This window comes from Oncorhynchus masou, chromosome 18 (genome assembly GCF_036934945.1).
Source record: "Oncorhynchus masou masou isolate Uvic2021 chromosome 18, UVic_Omas_1.1, whole genome shotgun sequence".
NCBI classification, from domain to species: domain Eukaryota; kingdom Metazoa; phylum Chordata; class Actinopteri; order Salmoniformes; family Salmonidae; genus Oncorhynchus; species Oncorhynchus masou.
The window spans coordinates 7,083,973-7,108,229 of NC_088229.1; the positions used below are offsets into that span (position 1 = coordinate 7,083,973).

Below are 24,257 nucleotides of genomic sequence, written 5' to 3' on the forward strand. Positions count from 1 at the left end.
TAACGCAAGATAACTGGCCGTTACAAATCTGCTGTGCTGGCTCTACGCTGTCACCTCACAAGGTACAATTGTCATTGGTGGTAAAATCTGACACAGCGATTGGCTGTACGGTCCAAGGACGTCAGGATACTTAAGGGAACGTCCAAAAAGGCCGCAGCATGGCAGGAATGGACGGCGAGGCACCATTTTGTGTGTTTATTCTCTACTTAGCAGAAGGTCAAATTTTTTAGTATTTCAGAGCCACAACGGTCACATAAAGGTAGTGGACTGCATGCATAGCGACGGCCCGGTCGGTAGCAGACTGCATGCATAGCCACGGCCCGGTCGGTAGCAGACTGCATAGTCACGGCCCGGTCGGTAGCAGACTGCATAGTCACGGCCCGGTCGGTAGCAGACTGCATAGTCACGGCCCGGTCGGTAGCAGACTGCATAGTCACGGCCCGGTCGGTAGCAGACTGCACAGTCACGGCCCGGTCGGTAGCAGACTGCACAGCCACGGCCCGGTCGGTAGCAGACTGCATAGTCACGGCCCGGTCGGTAGCAGACTGCATAGTCACGGCCCGGTCGGTAGCAGACTGCATAGTCACGGCCCGGTCGGTATCTCAGCAGGAAAGACTAGGCCATTGAGTGCCATGTTAAAATTGACGCTGTGTTCGTCATACGCAGACCGTTTTCCAGTATTTCAAAAGCGATAAATTCCATTGACAGTAACAGGCTGCTTGCCCACCTGTACTGGACATCTGGAAGTCACAGTATGACCAAATGGACAAGATAACAGAAGTTGTGTGTGTGTGCACCAAGTACAAAAAAAAATATAGTTTCTCATTTTATTTTTAGTCATAGAAAAAAAAAAAAAAAAAAAAAAGATACAAAAAAAGTTAAATTGGCAGCCTGTCTTACTAAGACAAACAAATAATTGTTCCAATACCCATAACACTTAGCGAGTAGCAGAGTGACTGACATTCATTCTACCGTAGTTTGCTAATGTGGATGTTGGGAACGTTGTTACAGCCTAAACAGCACCAGATATAATGAATTACTTTTGACCATAAACCAAATGGGCTTCGGTCAATAGTAGTGCACAGAATGCTATTTGGGATGCAGCCATAGTGTAGGGTTAAAAGGGGGGGTCTGTTCCAATACCTACGCTAGCATACTATATTGTATGCCTGATCCATTGCTTCATACTTTCTATGTAGTGTGGAGGATGGAACAGAATTAAAAGGGTTTAGGGGGGGGGAAGCAGCCTCCCGGAGGGGGTGGACTCGCCGACTCGGACCTCTCGACGTCGCTGACCTGCCTCTTCATCACCATCTCCCTGGCAACGCAGGTCACCTGGCCGTTGGTCAGAGTCATGGCCGCCGTCCTGGAAAAGAGAAGGGGAGGTTGAGAGAGAAAGATCCAGGGTTGTATTCAACAGGGTGCAACTTGCTTCGTGTTACAAAAATTAAAAATGCCATGATTACTTCTTACTCTGTGCCAGAAATGCACGTCTGTTGTCGGGAGGTAGTATACAGGAAGCAAGACAACGCCCTAATAAGGCTACAGAGAGTTCACCCTGTACGACCGTTGAAAAAAGTTTTGCAACACTTTATAAAAAAAAAACTGGTTCTGTGGGATTGTCAAATGGAGGTGACAGACCGTATCCTTACTGCTTCTAGAGTGAAGTCGGGTAGCCTGTTTCTCTCCATGACAACCAGTTGCTGGTCAGCCTGTTTCTCCCCATGACAGCCAGTTGCTGGTCAGCCTGTTTCTCTCCCACTACGACAGCCAGTTGCTGGTCAGCCTGTTTCTCCCCATGACAGCCAGTTGCTGGTCAGCCTGTTTCTCCCCATGACAGCCAGTTGCTGGTCAGCCTGTTTCTCTCCCACTACGACAGCCAGTTGCTGGTCAGCCTGTTTCTCTCCCACTACGACAGCCAGTTGCTGGTCAACCTGTTTCTCTCCCACTACGACAGCCAGTTGCTGGTCAGCCTGTTTCTCTCCATGACAGCCAGTTGCTGGTCAGCCTGTTTCTCCCCATGACAGCCAGTTGATGGTCAGCCTGTTTCTCCCCATGACAGCCAGTTGATGGTCAGCCTGTTTCTCTCCATGACAGCCAGTTGCTGGTCAGCCTGTTTCTCTCCCACTACGACAGCCAGTTGCTGGTCAACCTGTTTCTCTCCCACTACGACAGCCAGTTGCTGGTCAGCCTGTTTCTCTCCATGACAGCCAGTTGCTGGTCAGCCTGTTTCTCCCCATGACAGCCAGTTGAAGGTCAGCCTGTTTCTCTCCATGACAGCCAGTTGCTGGTCAGCCTGTTTCTCTCCCACTACGACAGCCAGTTGCTGGTCAGCCTGTTTCTCCCCATGACAGCCAGTTGCTGGTCAGCCTGTTTCTCTCCCACTACGACAGCCAGTTGCTGGTCAGCCTGTTTCTCCCCTGACAGCCAGTTGCTGGTCAGCATGTTTCTCCCCATGACAGCCAGTTGCTGGTCAACCTGTTTCTCCCCATGACAGCCAGTTGCTGGTCAGCCTGTTTCTCCCACTATGACAGCCAGTTGCTGGTCAGCCTGTTTCTCCCACTACGACAGCCAGTTGCTGGTCAGCCTGTTTCTCTCCCACTACGACAGCCAGTTGCTGGTCAACCTGTTTCTCCCACTATGACAGCCAGTTGCTGGTCAGCCTGTTTCTCCCACTATGACAGCCAGTTGCTGGTCAGCCTGTTTCTCCCACTATGACAGCCAGTTGCTGGTCAGCCTGTTTCTCCCACTATGACAGCCAGTTGCTGGTCAGCCTGTTTCTCCCACTATGACAGCCAGTTGCTGGTCAGCCTGTTTCTCCCACTATGACAGCCAGTTGCTGGTCAACCTGTTTCTCTCCCACTACGACAGCCAGTTGCTGGTCAGCCTGTTTCTCTCCCACTACGACAGCCAGTTGCTGGTCAGCCTGTTTCTCTCCCACTACGACAACCAGTTGCTGGTCAGCCTGTTTCTCCCACTACGACAACCAGTTGCTGGTCAGCCTGTTTCTCCCCATGACAGCCAGTTTCTGGCCAGCCTGTTTCTCCCCATGACAGCCAGTTGCTGGCCAGCCTGTTTCTCCCCATGACAGCCAGTTGCTGGCCAGCCTGTTTCTCCCCATGACAGCCAGTTGCTGGTCAGCCTGTTTCTCCCACTATGACAGCCAGTTGCTGGTCAGCCTGTTTCTCCCACTACGACAGCCAGTTGCTGGTCAGCCTGTTTCTCCCACTACGACAGCCAGTTGCTGGTCAGCCTGTGTCTCCCACTATGACAGCCAGTTGCTGGTCAGCCTGTTTCTCCCACTATGACAGCCAGTTGCTGGTCAGCCTGTTTCTCTCCCACTATGACAGCCAGTTGCTGGTCAGCCTGTTTCTCCCACTATGACAGCCAGTTGCTGGTCAGCCTGTTTCTCCCACTATGACAGCCAGTTGCTGGTCAGCCTGTTTCTCTCCATGACAGCCAGTTGCTGGTCAGCCTGTTTCTCCCCTGACAGCCAGTTGCTGGTCAGCCTGTTTCTCTCCATGACAGCCAGTTGCTGGTCAGCCTGTTTCTCTCCATGACAGCCAGTTGCTGGTCAGCCTGTTTCTCTCCATGACAGCCAGTTGCTGGTCAGCCTGTTTCTCCCACTATGACAGCCAGTTGCTGGCCAGCCTGTTTCTCCCCATGACAGCCAGTTGCTGGTCAGCCTGTTTCTCCCCATGACAGCCAGTTCAAACACCACACTTCTCCCCGAGTCTACTTACTTCTGCTGGGCCTCCTCCGTCAGAGTGGTCATTCCTGGCTGGTTCTGCTTCCCAAAGAAGAAGCTGGACCACCAATGTCCCGAGTCTTGTTTTGGCAGACCTCGGAACAGATTAGGACAAAGTCAAAACACTACAAAAAAAGGTCTCGCGTCAGACAGTTTACTGCACAGAACAGGAATTCTGGAGTAATGACTGAATGTGCAGTAAATTGTTCCCAGGTTTCAACAGGTCATTGCTCAAAATGCCACGTCACATTAAAAACAATTGCAGTTCATCACTTTAGCTAATAGATCACAAGTCAACTGACTGAGCTCGGGTGACCACATTTAAAAACATGCAAATGTGCTTCAACGGGATGATTTTGCAGGACAATATTACATACATACAAAAGCTGCCCCCATCAAATATTGTAGAATTTATCCTTCAAATTGCAATGTCTGCCTATGCCCACACATTGTCTCACTCAAGAACACTTTACATTTGTAATACCCTCAAACACCAAGTTAGGCATACCCAATTTCAAAAATAGGCCATTGCATCGTCAATGATGATGATTCATATTTTACCAGTGAAATGACCAGACTGTCTGCATGCCAATCATTTGAGCGGTTTCGTGGGAATATGCATTTAGTTCTTGAATTACTTTATTTTGTGAGCCGGTTATTAAACTATATAGCCTTTGTGTATTTTGACTCAACTCACAGCATTCTGCCTAGTGCTGGGCACTGTTGAGTTTTGATCATATTTTGGGGGACTATTTCAGCAAACCATCCTTTAAAAATGACAAATGTGTTTTTTGGTGTAACAGTAACATGCTATTATAGTTGGTTGTGTTATATAGAATACTAAATCATAAAAAAAAAAGATTTTTTTAAAAGATTCAGCTTTCAGCCAACATTACTAAACAAGCGCCACTGAGAAGCTGTCAAGAGATGCTCCGCCGAACCCAACGGCAGCACTAATTGAAATGAGAGACCACATGTATGGCCGTTATGAAAGTCTGAATATTTGGCCGAGGATACATTCCCTGAGACCACAAACAAATGTAAGACGTTTTGCCATCCCCTTTTTCAGTATCTCGAACTATCAGCCAATTGTTGAAAATAGGTTCATTGCACGAGGCTTTGATCAGTGTACACTAGTGACACCTGTTGGGCAAAATAATTTAGAGCAGCTAAATTATAGATGACGTCCCCACCCCCAGTAGCGAGTGCACAGCTTCTGTCTTCTACCAAACAGGTGTTTGTTTAAAGAAAGAAAAAGTCCGACAGCATTGGTCACGTGCTTCTGATAAAGTGAAACAGGCATCAGCCCACCGATATAAAGTAAAATGCTTAGCTCCAGTATCAAATCTAACATCACTTCTAATGAGCAACGAGAGTCTCACAAGTTAAGAAATTACCTTCCAGCCTAATATTTGTAGCTCTTCATCGGAAGCACACATTCTGTAAGTAATTAGCCCCAACTCTACTCCAAGTTCAGCCCGAAAGGATTTGAGAAATTTCTCCCCATCTCTGGTCAGCCTGTTTCTCTCCCACTACGACATGATTGGGCGATTAGGCCTACGTTTAACAAACATCACGCGTAGCTTCAGTGGTGTTAGGACTGTCCCCACACAACCTGGGACACGTGTTCACCCTAGCTGAGCCGACGCGTCGTCTGAGTCCACTCATAGCAAGGCAACCTTATGTCACCGCGCATCACCAGGTTTAAGGGCTAGGCTCCACTGTAGGTGACAAACCATTAACTGTTGCAGTTTGTGGTTGTAAGAGAACAATCATTGCCTACCTACACACACGCGGCTGGGTGACTACCTTGCGCTGTGATTTCTCCAGACCATTAACCCATGGAAATGTGCGTTTGACTTCATAATCATAGGCTGTAAATCACATAGCCAACTGTACACAAGACACCAATTACTGTTCAATGGGGACTGTTCGACCTCAAGAGTCTTGTGAACGTTCATGTGCACAATAACCGTCGCGCCCATTCAGAGGGTAAGAAAACAGTAGGCTAAATGAACATCTCACGAAACAGAAATGCCTAAGCGGATGCAGCAAACGTGTAGGGAAGATGATAACCTTAACAATAATTGCTAGCGTAAGACGGAACGTAAGAGTGCCCACAAAACACATTTAAAGCAACAGCAAACATTTAAACAAGAGAACAATGTGCTCGTCACTGTCGGGAGTTGAGATGCGTTTATCAATCAAATTGATTTATAAAGCCCCTTCTTACATCAGCTGATGTCACAAAGCGCTGTACAGAAAACCCAGCTTAAAACAAGCAACACGGGGTAAGAAGCTTAGGTTGAGTCCTCACCACTAATCATTTGAACAAATTCCTAAACACAAGCTTCATAAGTCAATTATAACTGTCAAGCCATTTTGACACAACAAAACACCAGTCGGTCATTGTTAATAAATTGTTGCTTGGTGCCACCTTGCAGGTGAGCTGTAAAGTAAACCGTATATCCTTGATCAAAACTATTTTTTGGTACAATTTGACATTTTGCACTTGATTGTGTACCTGGATGATGTGGAATGATTTCCCCGCTGTACTCTGAACTGCCACAGGAGCTGCTGCTGGAGGTGGAGCCGATGCGCCCTGGAAAAAAACCAACACATTAGTAATGTGAAGGTTAGACGAGAGGACAACGCTAACAAAATACACCCTCACAAGCTCTTTCCCGGGACATTAAATCACAGAATCCATCCATAATCTCATCACCGTATCAGGATAGGACAATAGAATTGCAACCCATTCATGACCAGGTAATTCATGACCAAAGAGGTAAGATCCCAACAACTGCATACTGTTGCCTCAAGAGAATCCACTCTGTCATAGTCTAGGGTTAGACAGGGCAAGACAAGCCCCCCAGCTTACCTAATACAAGAGAATCCACTCTGTCATAGACAGGGCAAAACAAGCCCCCCCCACCCCCCAATACAAGAGAAACCACTGTCATAGTCTAGGGTTAGACAGGGCAAAACAAGCCCCCTAATACAAGAGAAACCACTGTCATTATAATAAATTGTTGCTTGTGCCACCTTGCAGGTGAGCTGTAAAGTAAACCGTCTAGGGTTAGACAGGGCAAAACAAGCCCCCCCTCACCTAATACAAGAGAATCCACTCTGTCATAGTCTAGGGTTAGACAGGGCAAAACAAGCCCCCAACCACCTAATACAAGAGAATCCACTCTGTCATAGTCTAGGGTTAGACAGGGCAAAACAAGCCCCCCCCGCCCCCCCACCTACAAGAGAAACCACTCTGTCATAGTCTAGGGTTATACAGGGCAAAACAAGCCCCCCCACCTAATACAAGCGAAACCACTGTCATAGTCTAGGGTTAGACAGGGCAAAACAAGCCCCCCCCCCCCACACCACCTAATACAAGAGACACCACTGTCATAGTCTAGGGTTAGACAGGGCAAAACAAGCCCCCCCCACCTAATACAAGAGAAACCACTGTCATAGTCTAGGGTTAGACAGGGCAAAACAAGCCCCCCCCACCTAATACACAGAAAACCACTGTCATAGTCTAGGGTTAGACAGGGCAAAACAAGCCCCCCCCCCCCCACCTAATACACAGAAACCACTGTCATAGTCTAGGGTTAGACAGGGCAAAACAAGCCCCCCCCACACCTAATACAAGAGAAACCACTGTCATAGTCTAGGGTTAGACAGGGCAAAACAAGCCCCCACCACCTAATACAAGAGAAACCACTGTCATAGTCTAGGGTTAGACAAGGCCCCCCCCGCCACCTAATACAAGAGACACCACTGTCATAGTCTAGGGTTAGACAGGGCAAAACAAGCCCCCCCACCTAATACAAGAGAAACCACTGTCATAGTCTAGGGTTAGACAAGCCCCCCCCACCTAATACAAAGCCATAGTCTAGGGTTAGACAAGCCCCCCTAATACAAGAGACACCACTGTCATAGTCTAGGGTTAGACAGGGCAAAACAAGCCCCCCCCCCCCCCACCTAATACAAGAGAATCCACTGTCATAGTCTAGGGTTAGACAGGGCAAAACAAGCCCCCCCCCCCCCACCACCTAATACAAGAGAAACCACTGTCATAGTCTAGGGTTAGACAGGGCAAAACAAGCCCCCCCCCCCCCCCCTAATACAAGAGAAACCACTCTGTCATAGTCTAGGGTTAGACAGGGCAAAACAAGCACCCCCCCACCTAATACAAGAGAAACCACTCTGTCATAGTCTAGGGTTAGACAGGGCAAAACAAGCCCCCCCCCACCTAATACAAGAGAAACCACTGTCATAGTCTAGGGTTAGACAGGGCAAAACAAGCCCCCCGCCACCTAATACAAGAGAAACCACTCTGTCATAGTCTAGGGTTAGACAAGGCAAAACAAGCCCCCCCCCCCCCCCACACACCACCTAATACAAGAGGAACCAGTCCTGTCCATCACATAAGGCAGGATTTCCTCAAACTCGTTCCTGGGGCCACGTTTTGGAATTTGCCCCAGATTACCAACTCATCCAGCTTTGATTATCTGAATCAGCTGTAGTCACAGGGCAGAAAATAAAAATGTGCACCGAGGGGAGGGGGGGGGGGGGCGGAGTTTGGGAAATCCTGACGAGACAACTAGCATGAGTTACACATATCTGTTTGTGCGGACTTATCAACTCCTTGTCATGTTTGGTGTAACAGTGACATCACGGTTGGCAAGATAGCACAAACAGTCCCAGAACTGTTTGTGCTAAGTTCAGGGGATATGAGAGGGCTTGAGAACACACTACTGTCGAGGGCGGAAATGAAACATCATAACTTATAAAATCTCTTTCTGAAGACAAAGGATTTTTTTTTTTTTTTAAATCACAGAGCTTGATTGATTTAGGGCCTGAGGGCTATAAGTCTGTAAAGATAAGATCCACGCCCAAGAGCTACTCACGTCGGTGGTAGTCATGGGTTGCCACAAGAGAGCCGCCTGCGTTGATCGCTGCCATTCTCACGAACTTGTTGAATCATGCGTTAGAAACCCTGGAAGGAAGGACGTTTGAGTCAGACACATTGGTACATATAAGACTATCGAACAATTTCTGTGCCAACATAAGTTGTATTTGAATACCATCATTTTACATTATTATTATTATTTGAGTCTTTTCAAGGAGGTCGGTGACCACACCCATATGATAAATAACTTACCGGAGCCCTGAAAAGTTGTCTGGTACACAGGAGACCTGAGTTAGAACCCCATCAGTCAAACACACACACACACGTCTTAGCCTCGCTAGCTTACATGAATGTTTGCTATATGCGGTAGTCAGTCTGGTAATCACAACCCCCCCACCCCGTTGCCACTCATTAAGTGGGGTGCACAGACCCCTCCTGTGTGCCACACAGTGTTGTGCAGCTCACCTGCTTTCAAACAGTCAGTTATAGAGGTACTGTGATCTGTGTAGGAGGTGAGACGCAGCTTTGTTGAACCACTCCCTTGATGAGTAACCTTGCTGGGGACTAAGACTTGACAGCTTCCTGAACGCAGCCCTATGGGCTTTAGCCAAGTGTGCTAACAGTCGTGACATGCCGAAGACCTGGTTTGAACCTAGTTAGTCACATGAGCAACATTAAAATAGGGAGTGATAACTTTATTCTCAGAAGGGCTTTCAACTATTTATTTTTTTTTTTTGTGCGGGACACTCCCTTCTAAGGCGCCTATGAGCACAATAGATGGGAACAGAAAACACGTCCATGTTGCAGAGTTTTAACTTCCAAGAATGGGGTCATAACAGGTTATAGTCAAAGCGTTTGATTCTCTGTTCTCTTAACTTTCCTGGCAGGCAAAGTGTAAGGATGTCTCAGTTTAAATTCAAACTCAAAACCAGAATGCGTCGGAGAAGGTTAATATATGAAACATTGATTAACTTAAAATGGTTTGTAAACGTGAAACAAATGCAACATCTACCATATTGAAACTGAATATATGAATTGCGTTTAATTATGACTTAGCAGAACGGAATATTCAGTCAATTTTAAGTAATTAACTACAAGTTGAATGTATTAATACAGTCATTCAACGTGTGCATTACAACTGAAAAACATTACATTCAAATATATACAATTCAAGTACTGAAATAGCGCCATAAGACATTACTGCACACGTTTTTGTAACGATATTGCGCCTCAGAATACATGGGTGGCTAAGTACAAACAGTAAGTAATAAGTCAAATAGTAAACGGTTACTTCTCACACTTAAGCCATCATTGTAAAATAAGAATTTGTTCTTAACTGACTTAAAATATATTTACGCAATCATCAATGGCAATGCTGCCTCAAAATGTTAGTGGTTGCCAGATATCAGGTCTGTGACTTTTAGGCATCCAATAACGTTACTACCGAACACATAATACACTACTTTAATTGTTTCCCATATGAAAAACGCATCCCTCACATCCGGGGTTGCTTAACCCAGGGAATGCAGGGCCAGTCGACCTACAGCAATCCCATGTTTTAAAACAGCAGTCATTCGCTGCGATACACTACGTTACGACACTTAAAAAATAAAAATATTTCACCTTTATTTTACTAGACAAGTCAGTTAAGAACAAATTCTTATTTTCAATGACGGCCTTGGAACAGTGGGTTAACTGCCTGTTCAGGGGCAGAACGGACAGAATTGTACCTGGTCAGCTCGGGGATTTGAACTTGCAACCTTCCGGTTACTAGTCCCAACGCTCTAACCACCCTGTAACTACCGCTTCCGTTACGTTACGTTAGATACACTACGTTAGATAACTCGGCGCCGTATCTGTTTTGCTAGCCGTTTTGCTAACAATGACAACGGTTCTCATTCTTGGGAATTTGGGTGAAAAACAAACAAACACGGGTTTTGAACAACAAACATAATGTGTTGGTCTGTGTATGCTGTAGAAAACAAAGCTTGCTCGACTAACGTTAACTACGCTAAACCTTTGATCTGTCGTTGGCATTCGTTGGTGAAAAGGGACGAAACACCTATATAAAAAAATACAATCTTGCCTGGCAGTATTGGCACACAATAACATGAAAATTGAGCGTAGCAACAAACAAATTAGCTACAGAAGAAAAGAAAAATAGGCTGGAAATCAGGAGGACTTCGTGACGTTTCCGTATACAAAAAGGTCCCAAAACATAACCGGGCATCTTTTTTTCCTAGCATTATAGTAACTAACATCGTTTTAATCTCTTATCATCAAACAGCCGTTTTCAATCATATCTCACCTTTTTGTTACCCAGCCGTGCTGACGTTTAACAGCACCCAACTCAATCGGCGAGGCTTAGGAGAGGAAACGCTAGGCGACGGGGCCCATTTGAAAATACCTTTTTGGGTAAATAAATAAATAAAAACATCCAACAATATATCTGCAGTAAATGTCTTGCCCGAATGAAGGGTGGCGAGGACTTTTTATACTACGATGCGACGACAGCTGACGAGACAAGGAGGGGCTTGATCTTAGGTAACGCACAGTGGGCTTGGCTGAGTTGTCTCCGGAGAAAAAAAAGTGAACAGCAAATCCAATACAATTTTCAATTCAATTTAAGGGCTTTATTGGCATGGGACACCTATGTTTATATTGCCAAAGCAATACAGCATTCTCTAGGACGAAAGTATTAATATATATATATAAAACTATACTGAACAAAACTATAAACACAATATGTAAAGTGTTGGTCCCATGTTTTCATGGGCTGAAATAAAATATCCCAGAAATGTTTCACATGCACAAACAACTTATTTCTCTCAAATTGTCAGCACAAATTGATTTCCATCCCTGTAATTTAACATTTCTCCTTTGCCAAGATAATCCAACCACTTGACATGTGTGACATATCAAGAGGCTGATGAAACAGCACGATTATTACACAGGTGCACCTTGTGCTGGGGACAATAAAAGGCCACTAACATTTGCAGTTTTGTCACACAGTACAATGCCACAGATGTCTTAAATTGAGGGAGCGTGGAATTGGCATGCTGACTGCGGGAATGTCCAACAGAGCTGTTGCAAGAGAATTGAATGTTCATTTCTCTACGGTATGCTGCGTCCAACATTGTTTTAGAGAATTTGTCAGTACGTCCTACCGGTCTCACATCCGCAGACCACGTGTAAAACCACGCCAGCCCAGGACCTCCACATACAGTTTCCTCACCTGCGGGATCATCTGAGACTATCCGTCTGCAATAATCAAATAATGTGTTATTTGTCACATGCGCCAAATACAACAGGCCTTCACCTTACAGTGAAATGCTTACTTCCAAGCCCTTAATTAAACGTCTACAGGATTGGTGTCCCCCCCATGGGACGGTTAAGCTAACGTAGGCTAATGAACATTTCCCAGGACATAGACATATCTGATATGGGCAGAAAGCTTAAATTCTTGTCAATCTAACTGCACTGTCCAATTAACAGTATCTATTACGGTAAAATAATACCATGCTATTGTTTGAGGAGAGTGCACAATTATGAACTTGAACATTTGTTAATAAACCAATTAGGCACATTTGGGCAGTCTTGATACAACATTTTGAACAGATATGCAATGGTTCATTGGATCAGTCTAAAACTTTGCACATAGACTATATTGCGCCTGGGCTGGAATAATATTTTATGGCCCTTCTCTTGCATTTTAAAGATGACGGTACAAAAAAATACAAAATGATTCATGTTTTTTTCTTTGTATTATCTTTTACCAGATCTAATGTGTTATATTATTCTACATTCATTTCACATTTGAACAAACTTTAAAGTGTTTCCTTTCAAATGGTAACAAGAATACTTGCTTCAGGTCCTGAGCTACAGGCAGTTAGATTTGGTTATGTTATTTTAGGTGGGGGGGGGGGGGGGTCAATGCAGTTTTAAGAAAAAAATATGTTAAAGTAAAAAATAATTAAGTAAAAAAATACATGAAAATAAAAGTAACAAATAATTAAACAGCAGCAGTAAAATAACAGTAGTGAGGCTTTATACAGGGTGTACCGCTACAGAGTCAATATGCGGGGCACCGGTTAGTCTAGGTAATTAAGGTAATACGTACATGTACATGGAGTTAAAGTGACTCTATAATCACTCTATAATAATGCCCATTTAATTGGCTGGGCCTGGCTCTCACGCTTAGCTCCCAAGTGGGTGGGCCTATGACCTTCCAGGCCCAGCCATGGTTGCGCCACTGCCCAGTCATGTGTAATCCATAGATTAGGGTAGGGCCTATTGAATTCATTTAAATTGACTGATTTCCTTCTATGAAATTTAACTCAGTAAAAACTTTGAAATTGTTACATATTGCGTATATATTGTTAGTCAGTATAGTTATCAACAGTTATAAACAATTACAACTACAGAACCTTTCAGTTTCCCTGGTGGTCTAGTGGTTAGGATTCGGCGCTCTCACCGCCGCGGCCCGGGTTCGATTCCCGGTCAGGGAACAACCATTTTTTATCACCAGACCTCAAGTCTGAAGTTTTCAGAAGCATCCACATTATACAGGTAACTGTCTAAAAACGAAGGCGCCGCGCCCCTAACAAACGTGAGTCGAGGAAATGTCTGGTTATGACAACCAATCAGATCACCGTCTCCCACCAAGAATTGCACTCGCCAACCAATCCGAGACGCCAGTGCAACCAAGAGGAAACCCAGAATTGACGAATGAGGATAGAGCTATGGCGGGACCTTTAAACGCCAGAAGAGGGCCATGGAAAAATATATTTCCTCTCATGTAATTTTCGCGAGTCATCTTTCTTTTCTAAAGTCGCTACGATGTTTTGTTGTATGCTGTTTTCATTGATCATCATCGATCGGGAATATCTAACAGGTAAAATCAGTGTATTAAACTACAGTAACATGTTAGCACAGATAACGAGATTTACAGACTGTGTAACTACAGTAACTCTATCAATTTATATATTTTTTATTCATGTACCTAATTGAACTAGACATAGTTATAGGGTAAATTAATAGGGAAAATACTGTCTTGGTAACAAATAGGCTAGGGTCATTGTGTTAATTATGAATGAAAACGCACAAGCGATATGCTTTGCACTTGCTTATGTTGGTGTGACTATTGTGTGTGGGTTTGTGGTCAATATATGCTTCAGTAAGTAACTAGAGGTAACAACATAGGGAGCTGGAGTTTATACACTTCATTTTATTGTTCCATCATTTAATCCAGTCTGCTCACTGTGATTTAAAATGGATATCATTTAATCCAGTCTGCTCACTGTGATTTAAAATGGATATAATTTAATCCAGTCTGCCCACTGTGATTTTAAAATGGATATCATTTAATCCAGTCTGCTCATTGTAATTTTAAAATGGATATCATTTAATCCAGTCAGCTCACTGTGATTTAAAATGGATATAATTTTATGTTTATTAAATATAAACGTATCCCTTTTATTTTCACAGCAAACATGGCGCCCTGCTTCAGAAAACTGCCAAATGGAAGCCTTGTCTTAACGGACAGTAAGGATTCCAGGATGTATAGGATTTACTAAAAGAGCATGGAGCAAGGCTGGGTCTCCAGACATAGTGGTGGATACAGCCTGGAGGGCTGTACTGCTTTCCCAGCTAGACATAGTTCACAACATCCTTAACCAGCTGGACAAAGGTCACAGCATCCTTTCCCAGCTAGACATAGTTCACAACATCCAGCTGGACACATCCAGCTGGACATAGGCCTGTCTGTAGCACAGCAGCCTGTCTGTAGCACAGCGGCCTGACAGTAACACAGCGGCCTGACAGTAACACAGCGGCCTGACAGTAACACAGCGGCCTGACTGTAACACAGCGGCCTGACTGTAACACAGCGGCCTGACAGTAACACAGCAGCCTGACAGTAACACAGCGGCCTGACAGTAACACAGCAGCCTGACAGTAACACAGCGGCCTGACAGTAAAACAGCGCCTGTTTGTAACACAGCGGCCTGTCTGTAGCACAGCGGCCTGACAGTAACACAGCGGCCTGACAGTAACACAGCGGCCTGACAGTAACACAGCGGCCTGACAGTAACACAGCGGCCTGACAGTAAAACAGCGCCTGTTTGTAACACAGCGGCCTGTCTGTAGCACAGCGGCCTGACAGTAACACAGCGGCCTGACAGTAACACAGCGGCCTGACAGTAACACAGCGGCCTGACAGTAACACAGCGGCCTGACAGTAGCACAGCGGCCTGGCTGTAACACAGCGGCCTGACTGTAACACAGCGGCCTGACAGTAACACAGCGGCCTGACAGTAACACAGCGGCCTGTCTGTAACACAGCGGCCTGACAGTAACACAGCGGCCTGACAGTAGCACAGCGGCCTGACAGTAACACAGCGGCCTGTCTGTAACACAGCGGCCTGACTGTAACACAGCGGCCTGACAGTAGCACAGCGGCCTGACAGTAACACAGCGGCCTGACAGTAACACAGCGGCCTGACAGACCAGTAGATCTAGCTGGTCTGTCATAATATAATAGAGACAGTAGATCTAGCTGGTCTGTCATAGTACAATAGAGACAGTAGATCTTGCTGGTCTGTCATAATATAATAGAGACAATAGATCTAACTGGTCTGTCATAGTACAATAGAGACAGTAGATCTTGCTGGTCTGTCATAATATAATAGAGACAGTAGATCTTGCTGGTCTGTCATAATATAATAGAGACAGTAGATATAGCTGGTCTGTCATAATATAATAGAGATAGTAGATCTAGCTGGTCTGTCATATTATAATAGAGACAGTAGATATAGCTGGTCTGTCATAATATAATAGAGATAGTAGATCTAACTGGTCGCTAAATTGTGGACGACACATCTCCATCCTAAGTGAGTTGATGGAGCCAGGCTGACCTGCTGGACTCTCATGGGACGTGGCTATAATAACATCAGAGTGTCAACAAAGCCATGTTGATGCAGGAGACTGACCTAATGCTGCCAGTCCTCAGACATGCCACGTTAACACAATGGTGTGCTTGAGTTGTTGATTTGATATACAGTGCCTTTGGAAACTATTCAGACCTCTTGACTTTTTCCACATTTTGTTACGTTACAGCCTCATTCTAAAATGGATTAAATAAATAAAAAATCCTCAGCAATCTACACACAATATCCCATAATGACAAAGCGAAAACATATTTTTAGAAATGTTTGCAAAAAAAAAACAAAAAACAAAACAGAAATACCTTATTTAGATAAGTATTCAGGCCCTTCGCTATGAGACTTGAAATTGAGCTCAGGTGCATCCTGTTTCCATTGATCATCCTTGAGATGTTTCTACAACTAGATTGGAGTCCACCTGTGGTACATTCAATTGATTGGACATGATTTAGAAAAGGGACACACCTGTCTATAAAAGATCCCACAGTGCATGTCAGAGCAAAAACAAAGCCATGAGGTTGAGGGAATTGTCCTTAGAGCTCCGAGACAGGATTGTGTCAAGGCACTGATCTGGGGAATAGTAACAAAAAATGTCTGCAGCATTGAAGGTCCAAAAGAACACAGTGGCCTCCATCATTCTTAAATGAAAGAAGTTTGGAACCACCAAGACTCGTCCTAGAGCTGGCTGGCCGGCCAAACTGAGCAATTGGTGAAGAAGGGCATTGGTTAGGGAGGTGACCAAGAACACAATGGTCACTCTGACAGAGCTCTAGAGTTCCTCTGTGGAGACGGGAGAACATTCCAGAAGGACAAAAATCTCTGCAGCACTCCACCAATCAGGCCTTAATGGTAGAGTGGCCAGACGGAAGCCACTCCTCAGTAAAAGCCACATGACAAGCCGCTTGGAATTTGCCAAAAGGCACCTAAAGAATCTCAGACCATGAGAAACAAGATTCCCTGGTCTGATGAAATCAAGATTGAACTCTTTGGCCTGAATGTCAAGTGTCATGTCTGGAGGAAACCTGGCACCATCCCTACAGTGAAGCATGGTGGTGGCAGCATCATGCTGCGGAGGTGTTTTTCAGTGCAGAGACTGGGAGACTAGTCGGGATAAAGGGAAAGATGAATGGCACAAAGTGCAGAGAGATCCTTGAAGAAAACCTGCTCCTAAACGCTCAGGACCTCAGACTGGGGGCGAAGGTTCACCTTCAAACAGGACAACGACCCTAAGCACACAGCCAAGACAATGCAGGAGTGGCTTCGGGACAAGTCTGAATTTCCTTGAGTGGACCAGCCAGAGCCCGGACTTGAACCCGATTCAACATCTCTGGAGAGACCTGAAAATAGCTGTGCAGCGACGCTCCCCATCCAACCTGACAGAGCTTGTGGACTCCAGAGAAAAAGTAGACTAAATGTATGATATGTTCTGGGATATGTTCTGGAAGGTTCTCTGTGGTCCTCGGGCTACATCTAACCATCTGGAACCCCATAACACAAACCCATATAAACATATAAACCCAATTCATGTTTATGCCAAGTTTAGCCGTCCGCTTGTAAACGTTTTTTTTTTTTTCAAAGTTACCTCCACCAGCCTAGCCGTCCACTTGTAAACGTCTTTTTCAAAGTTACCTCCACCAGCCTAGCCGTCCACTTGTAAACGTCTTTTTCAAAGTTACCTCCACCAGCCTAGCCGTCCACTTGTAAACGTCTTTTTCAAAGTTACCTCCACCAGCCTAGCCGTCTGCTTGTAAACGTCTTTTTCAAAGTTACCTCCACCAGCCTAGCCGTCCACTTGTAAACGTCTTTTTCAAAGTTACCTCCACCAGCCTAGCCGTCCGCTTGTAAACGTCTTTTTCAAAGTTACCTCCACCAGCCTAGCCGTCCACTTGTAAACGTCTTTTTCAAAGTTACCTCCACCTGCCTAGCCGTCCACTTGTAAACGTCTTTTTCAAAGTTACCTCCACCAGCCTAGCCGTCTGCTTGTAAACGTCTTTTTCAAAGTTACCTCCACCTGCCTAGCCGTCCGCTTGTAAACGTCTTTTTCAAAGTTACCTCCACCAGCCTAGCCGTCCACTTGTAAACGTCTTTTTCAAAGTTACCTCCACCTGCCTAGTCCACTTGTAAACGTCTTTTTCAAAGTTACCTCCACCAGCCTAGCCGTCTGCTTGTAAACGTCTTTTTCAAAGTTACCTCCACCAGCCTAGCCGTCCACTTGTAAACGTCTTTTTCAAAGTTACCTCCACCAGCCTAGCCGTCCGCTTGTAAACGTCTTTTTCAAAGTTACCTCCACCAGCCTAGCCGTCCACTTGTAAACGTCTTTTTCAAAGTTACCTCCACCAGCCTAGCCGTCCGCTTGTAAACGTTTTCTTCCAATTTACCTCCACCTTGTGCAAACCTCGGGGTTGGAAAACACATACTGGTGGAATCAGATTATGTACCAACTACAACAATACACAATTTAACCACCCCACATTGATCTCTATTAGACTGGCTAGCTTAGCTGACAATACTGTCAGTTTACTGTTATCTAGCGTCACTGAATCGGCAATAAGATTGCTAGCCGGCAGAGAGCCAACTAACCAACCATAGAAGATTTATACACATTCATCGTGCATGCTTATCGTAAATAACATTCCACTACCACTGCATTGGTTAACATGACTGACCAGTGGCTCAATGGCAGGTTTTAGTGCAGCATTTGCTTTAGTGGATCATGAAATAATTTGGACAAAATTGTTGCATTATAGGTTTGAGGAGGCAGCATTGAATTGGGTACAGTTATATCTCACTGACAGGAAACAGTTCACCTACAGTTGAATTCAGAAGTTTACATACACCTTAGCCAAATACATTTAAACTCGGTTTTTCACAATTCCTGACATTTAATCCTAGTGAAAAATCACCACTTTATTTTAAGAATGTGAAATGTCAGAAAAATAGTAGAGAGAATTATTTATTTCAGCTTTTATTTCTTTCATCACATTCCCAGTGGGTCAAAGGTTTACACACACAATTAGTATTTGGTAGCATTGCCTTTAAATAGTTTAACTTGGGTCAAATGTTTCGGGTAGCCTTCCACAAGCTTCCCACAATAAGTTGGGTGAATTTTGTCCCATTCCTCCAGACAGAGCTGGTGTAACTGAGTCAGGTTTGTAGGCCTCCTTGCTCGCACACGCTTTTTCAGTTCTGCCCACAGATTTTCTATGGGATTGAGGTCAGTCCTTAAGCCATTTTGTCACAACTTTAGAAGTATGCTTGGGGTCATTGTCCATTTGAAACACTCATTTGTGACCAAGCTTTAACTTCCTGACTGATGTCTTGAGATGTTGCTTCAATATATCCACATACTTTTCCTCCCTCATAATGCCATCTATTTTATAAAGTGCACCAGTCCCTCCTGCAGCAAAGCACCCCCACAACATGATGCTGCCACCCCCATACTTCACGGTTGGGATGGTGTTCTTCGGCTTGCAAGCCTCCCCCTTTTTCCTCCAAACATAACGATGGTCATTATGGCCAAACAGTTCTATTTTTGGTTCATCAGACCAAAGGACATTTCTCCAAAAAGTACGATCTTTGTCCCCATGTGCAGTTGCAAACCGCAGTCTGGCTTTTGTATGGCAGTTTTGGAGCAGTGGCTTCTTCCTTGCTGAGCGGCCTTTCAGGTTATGTCGAAATAGGACTTGTTTTACTGTGGATATAGATATTTTTGTACCCGTTTCCTCCAATGATGAACCAGACTTGTGGAGGTCTCCAATTATTTTTCTGAAGTCTTGGCTGATTTCTTTTGATTTTCCCATGATGTCAAGCAAAGAGGCACTGAATTTGAAGATGTATCTGTGGATGTATTTCAAGGCCTATCTCCAATTGACTCAAATTATGTCAATTAGCCTATCAGAAGCTTCTAAAGCCATGACATCATTTTCTGGAATTTTCCAAGCTGTTTAAAGGCACAGGCAACTTAGTGTATGTAAACTTCTGACCCACTGGAATTGTGATACAGTGAATTATAAGTGAAATAATCGGTCTGTAAACAATTGTTGGAAAAATGACTTGTGTCATGCACAAAGTAGATGTCCTAACAGACTTGCCAAAACTATAGTTTGTGAACAAGACATTTGTGGAGTGGTTGAAAAAAACTAGTTTTAATGACTCCAACCTAAGTGAATGTAAACTTCCGACTGTAGATCAATGGGTCGTCTTCTTTATTGAGTAGCTTGGATGAATAAGGTGCCCAGAAGTAAACTGCCTGCTCCTCAGTCCCAGTTGCTAATATATGCATATTATTAGTATATTTGGATAGAAAACACTCTGAAGTTTCTAAAACTGTTTGAATGATGTCTGTCAGTATAACAGAACTCATATGGCAGGCGAAAACCTGAGAAAAAATCCAACCAGGAAGTGAGAAATCTGAGGTTGGTCGATTTTCAACTCAGCCCCTATAGAAGATACAGTGGGATATTTGTCATCTTGCACTTCCTAAGGCATCCACTAGATGTCAACCGTCTTTAGAAACGTGTTTGAAGCTTCTACTATGAAGGGGGGCTGAATGAGAGGGGAATGAGTCAGAGGTCTGGCAGCAGTCACGCACTGGTCACGTGCATTTCACATGAGAGGTATCTCCCGTCCCTTTCCTTTTCTGAAGACAAAGGAATTGGAATATTATTGAAGATTTATGTTAAAAACATCCTAAAGATTGATTCCATACATTGTTTGACAAGTTTCTACGGACTGTCACAGAACTTTTTGACATTTCGTCTGCAACTAGTGAACGCGCTTCGTGAGTTTTGATTTGTTAAGGAGAAGTATATCTTTAATTCCATGCATAACACTTGCATTTTCATCAACATTTATTTTTGTAAATTGATGTGGCTCTCTGCAAAATCACCTGATGTTTTTGGAACTACTGAACATAACGCGCCCAATGTATACTGAGAATTTTTTATATAAATATGCACTTTATCGAACAAAACATACATGTATTGTGTAACATGAAGTCCTATGAGTGTCATCTGATGAAGATCATCAAAGGTTAGTGATTCATTCTATCTCTATTTATTAATTTTTGTGACTCCACTCTTTGGCTGGAAAAATGGCTGCGTGTGTTCTTGTGGCTTGGCTCTGACCTAACATAATAGTTTGTTGGGTTTTCGCTGTTAAGCCTATTTGAAATCAGAAAATGTGGGGTGATTAACAACAAGATTACCTTTAAAATGGTATAAGATACTTGTATGTTTGAGGAATTTTAATTATGAGATTTCTGTTGCTTTGAATTTGGTGCCCTGCACTTTCACTGGCTGTTGTCATATCGATCCCGTTAACGGGATTTCAGCCCAAAGAGGTTTTAAGATATACCAACCACCTTATGCCTTATCTGAAACGCAAGCTATTATATTTGCAGATGATACTACAATTTATACAGCAAGACAATCGGTTCAACAGGTACAGCAAGCTCTACAAGTAGATCTGGGAATGCCGGACAAAGACAGCATGGGATTCAATTAAGTATGGGGGGAGTATAAATTGAGGAAGTGACAGAAACTAAACTACTAGACAACTGCTTATCATGGTTGTCTCAAATAACTGATCTATGTATAAAAAAAATGTTTTAAAGTATAATTTAAGCTGAATACATGATCAGAAGGATAGCTAAATATTTACTCGTTGAAGATTCTTAAAGCAAACAACCCATTAATTGAGAGACAGATGAACTACTGTTCTGTGGTCTGGGGAAATGCAACAAACAACACGTTAAATTAGGAGGCTGCAGATTGGACAGGCCAAAGCAGTAAGGATTGTTTTTAAGGTGGGAGATATGGTTCGTCTGTTGTAGTCATGCACAATGCTCTTGTTTGGTCATCAACAAGATCATGAAAAAATAACATGCTTATTTTATGTCATAATGTACACGATTTAAAGCGGCCAAACTCCACTCACAACAGTATTCAGTTGCTAAGAGACATTCAGTCAATACTAGGAATAGACTGTCCATGTGTAATGTGTTATCCAGACAGAAAATATACTTTTTTAAATGTAACCTTTATTTAAATAGGCAACAATCGTATTTATATATCCCATTTAGTATTTACAATAATGGCCTACCAAAAGGCCACCAGCAGGGACATGGGCTGGGATTAAAAATAAAAATATAGGACAAAACACACATTACTACAAGAGAGACACCACAAGACTACATAAAGAGAAACCTAAGACAATAACATAGCATGGCAGCAACACATGACAACAACATGGTACAAACATTATTGGGCACAGACAACAGCACAAAGGGCAAGAAAGTAGAGACAACAATACATCACACAAAGCAGCCGCAACTGTCAGTAAGAGTGTCTGTCCATGATTGAGTCTTTAAATTAAGAGATCGAGAAAAAACTGTCCCTTTTTGAGTGTTTTTTTGCAGATCGTTTCAGTCGCTATCTGCAGCGAACTGAAAAGAGGAGCGACCCGGGGATGTGTGTCCTTTGGAGACCTTTAACAGATTGTGACTGACAGAACAGGTGTTGTATGTGGAGGATGAGGGCTGCAGTAGATATCTCAGATAGGGAGGCCTAAGAGGGTTTTATAAATAAGAAACAACCAGTGGGTCTTGCGCCGGGTAAACAGAGATTACCAGTTTACAGAGCAGTATAGAGTGCAGTGATGTGTCCTATAAGGAGCATTGGTGGCAAATCTGATGGCCGAATGGTAAAGAACATCTAACCGCTTGAGAGCACCTTTACCTGCCGATCTATAAAGTATGTCTCTGTAATCTAGCATGGGTAGGATGGTCATCTGAATCAGGGTTAGTTTGGAAGCTGGGGTGAAAGAGGAGTGATTACGATAGAGGAAACCAAGTCAAGATTTAACTGCAGCTTTGATATGTACTGAGAGAAGGACAGTGTACCATCTAGCCATACCCCCAGTACTTGTATGAGGTGACTACCTCAAGCTCTAAACCCCCAGGAGGTAGTAATAACATCTGTGGGGAAAGGGGCATTCTTCTGACCAAACCAGATGACCTTTGTTTTGGAGGTGTTCAGAACAGGGTTAAGGGCAGAGAAAGCTTGTTGGATACTAAGAAAGCTTTGTTGTAGAAAATGGATGAGAGAGCTTCCTACTGCCTGAGCTATTTTGTTGATGTAAATTGAGAAGAGCGTGGGGCCTAGGATTGAGCCTTGCGGTACTCCCTTGGTGACAGGCAGTGGCTGAGACAGCAGATGTTCTGGCTTAATACACTGCATTCTTTGAGAGAGGTAGTTAGCAAACCAGGCCAAAGACCCCTCAGAGACACCAATACTCCTTAGCCGTCCCACAAGAATTTAATGGTCTACCGTATTAAAAGCTTTGGCCAGGTCAATAAAAATAGCAACATTGCTTAGAATCAAGAGCAATGGTGACATCATTTCGGACCTTTAAGGTTGCAGTGACACATCCATAACCTGAGCGGAAACCAGATTGTAAACCAGAGAGAATACTATAGACATCAATAAGTTTTTTTCCCCAACACTTTTGATAAAAAGGGCAAAATAGAATTTGACCTATAACAGTTTGGATCAGCTTGATCTCCCCCTTGAAATAAAGGACGTACTGTGGCTGCCTTCCAAGCAATGGGAACCACCCCAGAGAGGAGAGACAGTCTCGGCGACCTTAAAGAAGAAAGGGTCTAAACCATCTGACCCAGATGTTTTTTGGGGGTCAAGTTTAAGGAGATCCTTTAGCACCTCAGGCTGTGACCTCTTGCAGGGAGAAACTTTGTAGCGGGGCAGGAGGGAAAGAGGGAGGAGCAGCAGAACTAGTTGCATTAGAAGGGGTGGGAGATGACGAAGTGTTGGACAGTCAATGAGGCATGGCTGAGTCAAATAGGAATCCCGACTTAATGAAGTGGTGATTAAAGACCTCAGCCATGTACTTCTTGTCAGTAACAACCACATCATCAACATTAAGGGACATGGGCAGCTGTGATGAGGAAGGTTTATTCTCCAGGTCTTTAACTGTTTTCCAGAACTTCTTGGGGTTCGACCCACAGAGAGAGAATGGAGCATTAAAGTAACTAACTTTGGCCTTCCAGATAGCCTGAGTGCACTTATTTCTCATTTGCCTGAACGAGAGCCAGTCGGCCTAAGTATGCGTGTGCCGAGCCTTTCACCAAATGGTATTCTTGAGGTGGAGTAACTGCAAGATCACGGTTGAACCAGGGGCTGAACCTGTTTTTAATTCTCATTGTCTTTATGTGGGCGTGTTTGTTAACAATACCACTGAAAATATCAAAAAATAAGGTCCAAGTGTCTTCTACAGAGTGAATCAAGCTGATTCTATACCAATTTAAAGAGGCTAGGTCATGAAGTAAGGCTTGCTCATTAAAGTTTTTTAGCAAGCGTCTATGACAAAGCAAGACAGGTCATTTCACTGAGCAGCCATTACAAACACAGGCTGTAAAACAGTGATCACTAAGGTCAGTACAGAAAACACCAGACTGATACCTATCAGGATTATTTGTGAGGATAACATCAAGGAGACTAGCCTTTTCTGGGTGTTTGGAGTCATACCTTGTGGGATTGGTAATAATCTGAGAAAGATTTAGGGAGTTCCATTGCTTTAGGACTTGGTCAGGTGGTTTAAGCATGTCCCAGTTTAGGTCACCTAGCAGGACACATTCAGA

At 44.0% G+C, this 24,257-nt stretch overlaps 1 protein-coding gene and 1 non-coding gene across 3 annotated transcripts; one reads left to right on the forward strand and one right to left on the reverse strand.

Annotated features, from left to right (window-relative positions):
• Positions 1–813: 813 nt before the first annotated feature.
• Positions 814–11,184, reverse strand: LOC135503877 (pancreatic progenitor cell differentiation and proliferation factor B-like). Of its 2 annotated transcripts, none has more exons than XM_064922046.1 (5): positions 10,969–11,184; positions 8,659–8,747; positions 6,273–6,350; positions 3,744–3,843; positions 814–1,366 (listed from the first exon to the last, which is right to left on the reverse strand). In XM_064922046.1, the coding sequence occupies exons 2-5, from the start codon at positions 8,711–8,713 to the stop codon at positions 1,219–1,221; spliced, it is 381 nt and encodes a 126-aa protein (XP_064778118.1). In that variant the 5' UTR covers positions 8,714–8,747; positions 10,969–11,184; the 3' UTR covers positions 814–1,218. The 2 variants fall into 2 exon arrangements, with proteins under 2 accessions (XP_064778118.1, XP_064778119.1); XM_064922047.1 differs by lacking the exon at positions 10,969–11,184 and adding an exon at positions 8,913–9,146.
• Positions 11,185–13,096: 1,912 nt separating this feature from the next.
• On the forward strand, positions 13,097–13,168 carry trnae-cuc (transfer RNA glutamic acid (anticodon CUC)). Its single transcript has one exon. It is a non-coding gene; the product is annotated as a tRNA-Glu (tRNA).
• The last annotated feature ends 11,089 nt before the right edge of the window (positions 13,169–24,257 follow it).